This window comes from Larus michahellis, chromosome 8, assembly GCF_964199755.1.
Source record: "Larus michahellis chromosome 8, bLarMic1.1, whole genome shotgun sequence".
In the NCBI taxonomy this organism is placed as follows: Eukaryota; Metazoa; Chordata; class Aves; order Charadriiformes; family Laridae; genus Larus; species Larus michahellis.
The window spans coordinates 17,207,091-17,219,166 of NC_133903.1; the positions used below are offsets into that span (position 1 = coordinate 17,207,091).

The 12,076-nt window shown below is 64.4% G+C and overlaps 1 protein-coding gene across 2 annotated transcripts in view; it reads right to left on the minus strand.

Annotated features, from left to right (window-relative positions):
• Nucleotides 1-12,049, minus strand: part of CORO7 (coronin 7) — a 38,913-nt gene extending 26,864 nt beyond the window's left edge. The window contains exons 1-7 of one of the 2 annotated variants that reach the window (XM_074598398.1): nucleotides 11,624-12,049; nucleotides 8,335-8,431; nucleotides 7,978-8,052; nucleotides 6,330-6,400; nucleotides 5,774-5,957; nucleotides 5,064-5,140; nucleotides 3,150-3,200 (exon numbers count right to left, since the gene is read on the minus strand). In XM_074598398.1, coding sequence (XP_074454499.1) covers nucleotides 3,150-3,200; nucleotides 5,064-5,140; nucleotides 5,774-5,957; nucleotides 6,330-6,400; nucleotides 7,978-8,052; nucleotides 8,335-8,431; nucleotides 11,624-11,683 — 615 coding nt within the window. In that variant the 5' untranslated portion in view covers nucleotides 11,684-12,049. Of the gene's footprint in view, nucleotides 1-3,149; nucleotides 3,201-5,063; nucleotides 5,141-5,773; nucleotides 5,958-6,329; nucleotides 6,401-7,670; nucleotides 7,715-7,977; nucleotides 8,053-8,334; nucleotides 8,432-11,623 lie in introns of those variants that run through there. The other variant, XM_074598399.1, reaches the window with a different exon arrangement.
• Nucleotides 12,050-12,076: the final 27 nt, after the last annotated feature.

Here is a 12,076-nt window from a genome sequence, read left to right on the forward strand (position 1 = left end):
CCCGCAGCCCGACACCGGCGGCGCCCGCCGCGTTCTGTAATGGGAGCCAGGTGCCGGCCAGATGCGCGCGGCGTGCGGGGGCGGGATGCGGCCGTGGGCTGCGGAGCGATGCTGCGGCCGGCAGACATCGCTCTGCTACACCAAACCAGGGCACAGGCTTGCGTGGGGCTGCACTGCGTGGGACAGTCCCCCCCACGTAGCCGCTTTCTGCCACCGCGAGCCACCTCCCTTCTTTCCAGTAGCATCTCCAAGCATTTTGGGGTTTTTTTTAAGGTTTGCACACCCATGGCAATAAATATTTTTGAGGCTGCACCCCCAGCAGATGTATATTGGTTGATGTATAAATGATACGCACCTACTGAAGGTCTAATAATTTCTCCATACCCCCCGCCCGGATTACTGTGCGCACCCTGCTTTGCTTTAGAGGACGGGCAAGACCCCAGCCCGCTGTGTGGTCAGGGTGCCGCATGCCCGTCTTGTCCCACCAGCCCCAGGGAGTGGAGATGGCCGTTTTGTGGCTTTTGCCCAGGCACTGCAGGGTGGGAGGGGAGAAGCGCCGAGCCCTGAACCACGGCAGAGCCGAAGCCAGGAGGGAGAGGATGTGACTCGCTTCCAGCGAGAGGGGTCAAGGCGAGGAGGGCGACCACCAGCACCCGTGGGAGGGGAGGGAGGGCCGTGGCTGGGGCAGTGCGGCCTTGGGAGGGGATGAAGCAGATGATGGGACTCAGGGGAACGCTCCAGAAGGATGGTGGCACTCACACCCACACCCAGCCAGGCACGGGGAGGCACCGTGGCAGGACCCGCTGCAACAAAGGGGTGGCCCTGGCATCTCCACTGCCAGTTTAGGGTCCCCAAGGAGCAACGGGGTGCAAGCACAACCCTAATGCCCTAATGCTCCCTGCTCTAGCCCAGACCGGCCATGAGGGGCTGGGCGTCCAGCAGGGTGAGGCCACTGCTCTCCCAAGGGAAATCAGGGCCTTGGGTATGTAACTGGGCACCCTGTGGGGTCAGCCAGAGCCCGGCCATGCTGCTCTCGCTGCGTCACACGCTCCTGCCCGCTGCTCAAAATAGCTGCCACGGCCGTGGCCAGGAATGGGGGGAGTCAGGCCCCCGCCGGGGCACGGCCGTGGGGCGTGGGCATCCTGCCAGTCACCCTCCTCATCATCCATCCTTGGTCCCCAGCCCCATGCGTGCCGCATCCGAGAGCGCCATCAGGCATCACGGAACCGTGGCGGGGACCCCTCCTCCCCCAGGGCTCTTTTAGCTCCTTCTCATCCTTTTCCCCTGCTCTAAAAAAAGGAACGCTTTAATGAGGCAGGCTTGGCAAATTAAGAAAACCAGCCGGAGGAGCAGCCCTCTGCCGAAGCTGGCTCCAGCACCGTGTGCCACAAAGGGAGCGGGGTGAGCCGGCGGCGGTCCTGAGCCCCAGCCCTTCGCCTGCTGTGGAGGAAACCCAGCCTGCGGCGCCACAGGGGCCAGACCAGCTGGAAAACCCATCACACCGCTCACCTCTCCGAAAAAAAAAACCCTGGGCGACTTCAAAGCCGGGAGCTCGCAAGGTGCTGGCACCATACGGTGGCCCCGGCATCACCCGGTTTCGTAACCGCACTGGCCCGGGGGGAGAAGGAGCCTTTCCAAATAACCCGGCCCTCCAGCAACGGGGGAAAAAAAAAGAAAAAAAACCAAAACAAAACACAGGAGTGTTATTCCTCTTGGCTAAGCAAGTCCTGTGCAAACTTCCAGAGGATTTATGGCATTTTAAAGTTTTCCCCTTCAGCGCAGTACTTCTCCAAGACTAAACATCTTCATCAATTCTCAGTCGGCCGGGGTTAGGGCTGCGGCACGGCAGCGCTCAGCCCCAGCAGCGAAGGTGCATATTTCTCTTGGCAAACCCCGAGCGCCGGCCCCGGGCTGGATCAGACGGCAGCGGAGGGAAGCGAGCTGCCTGCTTTGAACAGCCACCATCACTCACACGTTATTTTTAATAGCTCAGCGAGACAGAGTCCACCCTCCCCGGGAGACTTGGCTCGAGCCCATCGCCCTCGCAGCTTTGCCGAAACGCCGCTATAGAAGCCGACAGGTCTGGCAGGGGGAGAAGCCGGGGGCAGGCGAGGAGGGGAGCAGTGCCCGAGGCCGGCGGAGGATGGGCACAGGATGGATTTGGGATCAAATGGCGGATGGGTAGCCTCCAGCCACGCCGGCTGGCACCCAGAGCAGGGGAGCGTCACTGGGGCCGCTTGAGGGCTGGGAGCACTTTGCCCTGGCTGGCTTGCACGTGTAACCGCTGGGTTTATATTCATATATGGTGGTGGTGTATTTATAAGGCTGCCTGAAGGATCAGGGCACCCTCAAAAAGCACCCAGGGGTCTTACAGGAGCTCAGCACCCGGGCTCCATGCAGGGGCAGCGGCAGCAGCGGCCCCGGCACAGCACAGCACTGGAGCACTGGCTCCCTCCGGTTGGTGCCCAGGGTTACTGGCATGCCGGAGCACAGGCACCGGCAGCCATCAGCTTCCCGAGCCCACGGACACGCGCACACCGGCAGCAGGAGAGACACAAGGAGCGGCAGAGCTATCTCGCCCTGCTCTCCACTGCATCCCTCCCCTCCCAAAGGCTTCCAGTCGCAAGGGCCGTTGGCTGTTGGCAGCCAGAGCCCCCAAGCCACAGGAAACCTCTAATAAGAGGCTGTTTAAACTCGACGTCAAGGCTTAAGTCCTCTACTTATTGCCTAATCGCTGCTATTTGCTGAGCTGTGCGGATCCAGCCGCCCAGCCCTCACCCTTGGCAGGTCCTCATCCCCAAGAGCCTTTCGCCCTGCTCCCACAGAGCCGGGGAGCCCGCAGCCCTCGTACCCACGGGACTCGGGATCGCTGCCCGCAGGCAGCCAGCCCTGGCAGCAGCCTGCCAGTGCACCGGGAGAGCTCACCGGCCTCGGCGGGAGGGCAGGGGTCCCCTGTGCCAAACCCCACCGGGGCCAAGGAGGAAGCTGCCCACTCCCCCTGCCCTCAGCCCATGCCGTCGCGTTGCCTCTCCCAGGCTGTCCCAGGGCTGTTTGGGGCACCCAGCCTGCCCCATGGCGGGCAGCAGGCACCCCACAGCAGGCAGGGCTGCCCGCACCACGTCACCCAGCGCACCCGGGAGGGACAATACCTGGGAGGCAGCTGGGCTTGCTCGGGGGTCAAAGATCCGCAGTTTCTTGTCCTGTTGAGATAAAAAGAAAACAGAGGAGGGTTAAGGACCCTGGGGCCAGCGGGATGTCAGCCTGTATTAGGCAGAAGGCTGGAGCGAGCAGCCCCCCTCCTTCCTGCCCATCACTCTCCTGCCTGTAGGGCCTGCCCCTGTGGACGGCTTGCACAGTGTCCCCCAGGTCATAGAATCATAGAATTGTTAGGGTTGGAAGGGACCTTAAAGATCATCTCGTTCCAACCCCCTTGCCATGGGCAGGGACACCTCCCACTAGATCAGGTTGCGCAGAGCCCCATCCAGTCTGGCCTTAAAAACTTCCAGGGATGGGGCTTGGAAGTTTTTAAGGTCCTGTCCCACATCGTGGGCAGGGGCACACGCCCAGGAACCCCATAGCCTCACCAGGACCCCGACAACCTCAAAACTGCTCCCAGAGAAGGGGGAAGCCTCCAATGCAGAGCCAGGGCTGGAGCCCAACCTCTCGGATGCTGTCCTGCCTGCGCTCCCCAGCATCCCACTGGCAGGGGAGTGAGCCCCCCCACCCCAACCAAATTTGGGGGTGGGATGACCTTTGGAAAGGGCTGGCTGGGGTGCAGAGACAGCAGGGAGGTGCACCGGTGCCAGCCTTGCTGCCAGGGGTGTTATTTGGGGAGTGCACACCGTGCTGGCTAGACTCACATGGCATGACACAGCACAGTGATGCTGCTGGGGGCTGACCTGCACCCCACGGCATGGCTCAGGGTCATAGAATCACCGAGTGGTTTGGGTTGGAAGGGACCTTAAAACCCACCCAGTGCCACCCCCTGCCCTGGGCAGGGACACCTCCCACCACACCAGGTTGCTCCAAGCCCCCTCCAACCTGGCCTTGAACACCTCCAGGGATGGGGCAGCCACAGCTTCTCTGGGTGACCTGGGCCAGGGGCTCACCACCCTCACAGCCAACAATTTCTTCCCAATATCTCATCTCAATCTCCCCTCTTCCAGTTTAAAACCATTCCCCCTCGTCCCATGGCTCCCCTCCCTGATCCAGAGTCCCTCCCCAGCTTTCCTGGAGCCCCTTTAGGGACTGGAAGGGGCTCCAAGGTCTCCCCGGAGCCTTCTCTTCTCCAGGCTGAACCCCCCCTGCTCTCTCAGCCTGTCCTCACAGCAGAGGGGCTCCAGCCCTCCCAGCATCTCCGGGGCCTCCTCTGGCCCCGCTCCATGTCCTTCCTGTCCTGAGGACTCCGAAGCCTGCTCGCTCAGTACAGGGCTCCCACCGCTCGCTCAGCCTCCACACTCGGCCTCCATGCTTGGCCGGCCTCCATGCTCCACCTCGGGCCCACCTGCTCGCTCAGCCCGCGCGCTTGGCCTCCCCCCTCGGCACAGGGGGGCTGCCTGCCCGCTCGGTCCGCACGCTCAGCTGGGCTCGCGCGCTCAGTCCTCCTCACCCGGCCTCTATGCACGGCCTGGGGGCCCGGCAGCCTGCTTGGCCCGCACGCTTCGCCTCCACGCTGTGCCCGCGCGCTGAGCACAGAGGGGAGACGGCTCGCTCCGGCCGTACGCTCGCTCTGCCCGCACGGCCAGCATGGAAGCCCACCCGCTCACTCGGCCGGCCGCCATGCTCGGCCTGGGAGCCTGCCCGCTCGCTCGGCCTGCGCGCTTGGCCGCCATGCAGGCTCTGCGCACAACCCGTGCGCTTGGCGTGTCCGGCAGTGCGCGGGCAGCGAGTGGCAGGCGCCATCTAGTGCTCCTGTCCTCCTCGGCTCCGGCGCCGCTCGCTCACCCCATTTCTGCCCTTTTCTCCCCAAAACGGGTTCACCGTGTGCCCCCCAGCACCGGGGCGCAGCCAGCCTGGCCATGCCGCACGGTGCCACAGGGAGGTCGCCCATGCGAGCCGCTCACCTTGCAGGAGGTGCCGAGGAGGCGGCCGTCTGGCTTCCAGGCCAGACTCTGGAGCTGGTCGCCATGGGGGTCCAAGGCTGCAGGGGGAAAGCAGGGTCAGGAGCGGGACCAAGCAGGGCTCCTCCCGCGGACAGGAGCCATCGTTCTCCCACCCGTGAGCACCAGAGCGCTTCCCAGGGGAAATGGCCTTTCCCAAGGGCTGGTGAAAGCCAGAGCAGGGGACAGGACCCACCGGAACGCTGCTGTGTCCGTGCAGGGAGCATCCCCACTCTGCTGGCAGCTCCATCCAAAGGGCAGGAGCCCTGGGAAAGCCACAGGGGGCTCACACCTCCAACGCTGCCGCCCAGCCTCCTCTCCCCGTGGGGCTAGCTGAGGTCTGGGCAAGGCTGGTCAGCAATAGCCCACGGCGCTCACTTCTACCCACACGCTGGGACACGCAGGGAAAGGGACCTGTCACCCCAGGGGATCCCCCAGCAAAGCTGCTACAGACACCCCAGGCAGTACTGGAGCCTTTTACACTGCTACATCGCAGCATAGGGGAGCCCAGGGACAGGCACAAGGGGCTGTGATGCTCCCTGCCCAAAAAGCCACCCATGCTGCCCGTTTGGTGACACCGAGATCCGGACTTGAGCCCATTGCTTGAGCCCAGGCCACCAGGACGGTGGAGATACATGTCGTGGGCAGGAGCTGGCTGGCACGGTCATGCCTACCTGTCAGTGGCTGCTGCTGTCCCACATCCCAGACGGTGACCTGCTTCCCCATGCCGCTGGCCAGGACGCCGTCCGCCGTGGGGTGGAACTGCAGCATGTCCACCGGGCCCCCCCTGGGCCCCAGGGTCAGCCCCGCGCCACTGGGCATGTCCTGGCCGCTCTCGGGCAGGCGCCACACCTTCACCTGCAGCCCCAGGGAGAGGTGGGTCAGTACCCAGATGGAGGAGCCAGACCCAGCTGGGTGCCAGCAGCCGTTAACCTGGGCTTGCTGCTTTTCCAGGCTTTGGTCCCTGAGGACACCAGGTGACCCCTCATCGTTGCTGGGTGGGATCAGAGCTGTGGGCATCCCAGGTGGGAGAGGGCTGACAACCATCTGCCCTGTCCTCCACAACCTGGGGACATCCCACACCGTTCCCCAAAGCTGGCACCCTCCATCCCATGCTCCTCTTATTCCCATCCCTCCATCTCCCATCTCCTCTGGGCTCTACAGTGAATCCCAGGGACATGCTGGGGGCCAGGGGGTGCCCCCCTGGGACCCCGGCCACTGAGCACTCACCGTCTCGTCAGCAGAGCCTGTAGCCAGCAGGAGCTGATCGAAGGGCGAGAAGTCAAAGTCCGTCACCACATCTGGAAGGAGAAGGGCAGAGGTTGGTCCTCATCTGACCCCTGCAGATGGCACGTCTGCCCACCTTTGCTCTTCCCCAGCCTCAGGCTCTTCAGACACACACGTGGGGGCGGGCAGCAGGGGTCAGATCCAGCCCCACCGAGGCATTTGGGAGCAGCTTGGCTCTGCTGTGAGAGCCTGAGCACCTCCACGCTGTCCGTCAGGGTCTCACAGCCCTTCGGTGGGGGATGGGAACCCTGAGGGGCAGCCCCACACCATTGCATCTCCCTGTCTAACCCATCGCCACCCAGGTTTAGCTCTGATTTCAGGACGGACATCCCCAGGAGGCACAGGGCGTCTGTGCCGGCCCGGACGCCGGCAAGCGAGGCCATACTGGCAACAAGGCCCCCTTTGTAACGCCCCGGCTCAGCGTGCCGGCGGCAGGGACACTGCTCGCCATTCCGGCGGCAAATCCATGCTGGAGAAAGGCTGGCACCATCACCAGCAGCCCCTCGAATGCATTTGGCATGCTCGGGAAAGTAGGTCACTGTGTACTTTTCCGCTTCCAGGAGGCTGCGGAGAGACAGGCCCAGGAGGCACGAAAAGCCAGCAGCTTGCTCTGCTGCATTTGCCCCGGGAGGAGAGAAAAAAAAAAAAATCCCTTCCCCACTTCGAAGGCGTTGCTCTGGCACGGCCGGCTTCAAAGGGCTCGTGCTAAATCTCATTAAGAAGCCATTAACGTTGCGCTGGCTCCCCGTGCACCCCTCCAGCGCTCCCTTGGGAGCAGCAGAGCTCACAGCGCAGCTCTCCGTACCCATCCCTGCCAAGGCACCGCACGCAGGAAGGCAGCGGCGACGCTGGGATCGGCTCCCATCTTGCTGCTCTGGTGCAATTTTTTTGGGGAAATGGGGGGTCAGCACCGCCCAGGCTGGCACTGCTGCTCCGACACCAGGAGAGGGGTACCCTGGGTTCCCCAGCACTCCTTCCCCGTGCCGAGGCAGGAGGCAGAGCCCTCCTCCTCTGCAGCGTGTGCTCCTCTGCCAGTGGCAATGCTGCCAGCCGCCTCTCCCCCTGCTGCGCTCGCTCTGCCCACGTCAGAGCGGCTCAGGGCCACGGAGCCACAGGTCTGGCCTGTTCCTCCCATTGCTGGAGCCGGGTACACCCGCGGTGATGCCATCCCCAGCTCCTCTGCCAGCCCGGCACTGGGTGTACTGGGAATTTCAGGGCGTGCAATGAGTAACATGGGAAGGGTGTGCTAGAGAAGCAGCATGAGCAAGAGCTACGTGCCCAGACCTCGCTGCAGCTTGGAGATGAAGGGACGTGGATCAGTTTGGCTCCTTCGCAAAAGCCCAGCGTGGCTGCAGCCGGCTTGTGCCTCACACACCAGCGAGACCTGTCAGGGTCACCCTGCCCGTGGGTGATGGTCCCTGGGGACTCCAGCAGCTCCCTCAGCCCCTCGCCTGGGAAACAGACAGCCCAACACAGCATCCCAGGCTGGGCTCAGCACCTGACCCCCTCCGCCAAACGCCTCCTGCGGATGGTAGGAGGTGGGCGGAGGTGGGGGACAAGCCGTGCCGGGGCTGGCAGACACCCAGCTCACCTGAGTGGCAGCAGAGCTGAGACACGGTCCTCTTGCCTCCATCCTCGCACTCCAGTGGCACGATGCCCAGCACTCCTGCAGGAGAGGACACAGGAGCAGGTCACCAGCCTGCCCATCGCCTACACAATGCTCCAAGGAACGCCCCGCAGCCTGGGATACGGTGGGACCACCCAGCTTCGCAATGCAAGCCAAGAGATGTGGGACTGTCAGCACCTTTGGAGGAACTCAGGGAGAGCCTCCTCCCCTCACCCTTGTGCCTCCTGGGGTTCATGGGGCCACCCAGGCGCCCCAGCGACAACAGGGACACATCCATCCCACCCCCCAGCCATGCTCGGCACCCCTTCCTGTGTGTCTCACCTGCTGCCTCAGCATTGAACGCAATCCAGCGGCAGCTGGCCTTCACGTGGTTCCCACAGGACGTGACGGAGCCCGCTCGGATACCCCCGATCCAGGCCTGGGATGGAAAGGGAAAACCCACATCAGGAGATGCCTCCGCTTTGGAGGGGCCCAACGCTGCGGCCGAAGCTTGGCTGGAGGGGAGACAATGAAGCATCGGCGCAGCATCGCTAGAGACCCTCAGCCCCAACAGAGCCCCCACAGCGATGGACATGGCACTACCTGGAGGCTGCCGACATCAATAGGGCACATTTTTAGGGCCCCATCCTCTGGGGAGACGGGACAATGTGGCTGCTCACGCTCCCTGCATAAAAGCGCAGCCCTCGCCGAGGCTGGGGTCTTTGGGGACAGCTTTACCAGGAATGGGGAGACAGGAGCAGCCCGGCTCTCCCAAAACTGTCCCAGCCCTGGGCTCTCCCACAGTGGGAAGGACTCAGACGACTTTGCGATAAATTGATGTCAGGGAATTTGGGATGGGACAAAGGCTGTGAAGCATCACAGGGGCTGTGACTGCCTGGGGCAGATAAATGACTCCGAACAGGTCCTTCCCACATGGACACTCAGCCAAGGAGCTTCATTACAGCTCCAAATCCCGCTTTACAGTGTTTCTCGCTACTATTCCACAGCGAGCACTGCACCCGTGGGGCACCAAGACACCCTGTGCCAGCCGGACCCGCTCCAGGTGACACAGACACCCGACCTCAAGTGGCCACCAGGACCGTGAGCTCCCTGGCCACCAGGACCATGAGCTCCCCGGCACACCCAGGGCCAAGTCCAACCCTCAGGCAAAGGCGGGTGTTTTACAGGTGCCACCATGCCTTCGTGCCCTCCTGTGGCCACCGGCATGGCAGAGAGCTTCCCCGGGTGTGCGGGGCAGCAGACACCCTGCAAGCAGCATGTTGCACAGAAGGGAGCTGTGTATGCAGCCCCAAAAAGAGCGAGCCCTGTGTTTCCTCTCCTTGCAGGGCTTCCTTTTGAGGCCTGACAGAGAGCACTTCCTGCAGCACTTCCTCTGGTCCTTGTCACAGCAGCCAGCTCGGTGGCAGACCCGTTAACCCTTCTCCTGCTGAAGGGAAGCTCCTCTCCCTGCACCCAGCAGGCGGGACGGGGGCTGCAGTGGGGACGGGGAACAGGTCTGGAGCCTGACTGAGACCCAGGAGGAAGGGTCCCACCATCTACACCCCCCTCACCCTGCACTGATCCCTCAGCGAGGGGGGTCACTGGCCACATCTCCATCAGGGGCTACCACGGGGGACACCTGCGGCAAGGTTTCACACAGGGACCGCTGGGCTGGTCCATCTCAGCCCCACAACATCCCCCACACGTGTGGGAGCCCTTGGGGATGCAATCCTTCCCGCAGCATGCCAAGGTGGCCACTAAAGGACATGGTACCATCCTGCCTACGTCCCTAAACCAAAGCGGAAGCTTTCAGGGCGCCTCTGCCCGCAGAGCCCTGCAGGCGCTGCCCGGAGGGGAGAAGCGACTCAGATCTGATCCTTCGTGTTTACACTGCGCTTCCTGATCCAGCCAGGTCAAGCGTCTGCCTTCGCCTCCGTAAACAAGCCGCTCTGCTCGGCCGGGGACACAAACATCGTTTCCCGCTGTGACACCCGAGATGGGTTCTGAGAGGAGATGTACATCTCCCACCTCCTCCCCCGCAAAGCTGGGTGACGTGGCCTCGCTTCCCGGGGACACCGTTTCACGCCTGGGTGGGAAATGCCTTTCAGAAAGGCCACCTCCCGTGTGCCGAGCCTGGAGCAGGCAGCTGGAGGCAGAGCAGATGCCTCCCCGCACACTGGGGCGAGAGCATGCTGTCCCTCGGTGTTCCCGCTGATGCTGGGATGCTCGAGGCCAGGCACCATGACAGGGGCCACCACGTCGCCTCCTACAGTTGAAGCTGAGGGGGGTGTTTTGGGTGCAGAGGTGTGCGAGCACAGGACAGGCCACCTTGACCAGGAAGGGACAAGGAAGGAGAGCACTGATGTCCAAGGGCTGGGAGACAGATATTTCGGTGGCCTTGGGGGCCCCCAATTCTTTTGGAAGGCAACAAGATGCAAAGATTTTTAGCAGCATCACCCGCCCAGCATAAACCCCCCTCTTCTGGCCACACAGTCAATGCCAAAGGGTACCGACTTCCCGCACCTGTGTGCCACCCTGGCATGTCTGGTGACCAAAGCAGCCTGTGCCATGCAAGTGGTCCACACTGTCCCTTCCCCACATGGGGCTGTCCCCGGCAGGGACCCTGCTCTAGGCGTGCCAGCTCCCCTCTGCCCCACGGGATCCCACCACCCAGCTCCACCATGGCGGAGCAGTGGCAACCTCTCTCATGGCCACAGTGCTATGGAGATGCCGAGCATGTCGAGCTTGGGGACCCCCTGGAAGGGCTCCATGCCCTGACAATGCTCCCCAATGTGGCCCACCCAGCACAACCCACACCATCCCGGTATCTCTTCGCAAGCCGAGATGGATCACGACACTCTGCACGGTTGGGGCTGGTTATTCATGGGGAATAACGTGGAATTCATGGGCCGGAGCTGGGTACCACCTGGCTCCCCACAGCCCGGTGAGACCCACCAGACCTGCCTGGCCTCGGCGGTGCCAAGCTCTGCAGCCAGCGGGCAGGGTGATGGCGCTCAGCACCGTCCCACGGGGCCCCAGCGCTTCCCCTTTGCCTGCGGAAGCAGGGTGACTGGAGCGGGGCCCAGCACTTTATGCTCGGGGTGCATGCTTCTCCCCTTGGCACGGGCAAGCCCACACTGCCCGGGGCGTGCCAGGCATGGGCGAGTTGGCAGCATGAACCGGGGGCCAACCGCCTGTGCCAGCCAGGGCCCGGTGCCCGGCCACCACGGGGACAGGCACCCCAAGACAGCAGCACCGGAGCTGCTCAGGGCTGGGGGGGCCGCACCGCCCTGGGAGAGGGCTGGGGTCCCTCACCGGCACCCGTCTGCAGACTCCCCGTGGATGGTAGGGTGGGAAGCGGTGGGTGGCAAGGAGGGGCCGCCCGGGTGAGGCTGTCGCACGGGGCTGGGGACCGGGACAGGGGGCTGGGGACCGGCGGCCTGGAGACCGGGAAACGGTGTCTGGGTACCGGGGGATCCGGCATCCCGGCGGTGCCGCAGCAGCGGGACCCGGAGCCCCGGCATCCCGGGGCCGCCCCACCGCTGCTACGGGGCTGGTCCTACCCCAGCCCCGCCGCCCCCGCGCCCACCCCCCCGGTACCGGACGGCGGGTACCGCCCCGCGGCGCTCACCTCCCTGCGGGGCAGCCGGGCCTCGGTGTGCCGGAACTTGGACGCCTTGAAGCGGTTCATGGTGCTCCGGTCGCACCGAGCCGCTCCGGGGACGCCGCCGCCACCGCCACCACCGGCCCCGCCCCGGGACACGCCCTCGCTTAGCCCCGCCCCTCCGCGCTGGACACGCCTCCCCCCCCCCGTTGTCCCTGGGCTGTCCCCAGCGCAGGGAGGTGTCCCGGCACGGTGAGCGGGGCAGAGACCCCCCCCACACCCCGGTACGGCGGCTCCCCGGGACCCTCCTGAGAACCCCGCCACTGGAGACACCCCGGGGCGGGGGGAGATAGGGCCGACCGTCCCGAGGGTGGGGGGGGTGCAGGGATTCGGGGTTGCCAGATGAAATAGCGCGGTCGCCCCCACCGCACGCACCCCCCCCCTCCCCGCTCTCTCCGGGGGTGGCACGGCGCATGCGCA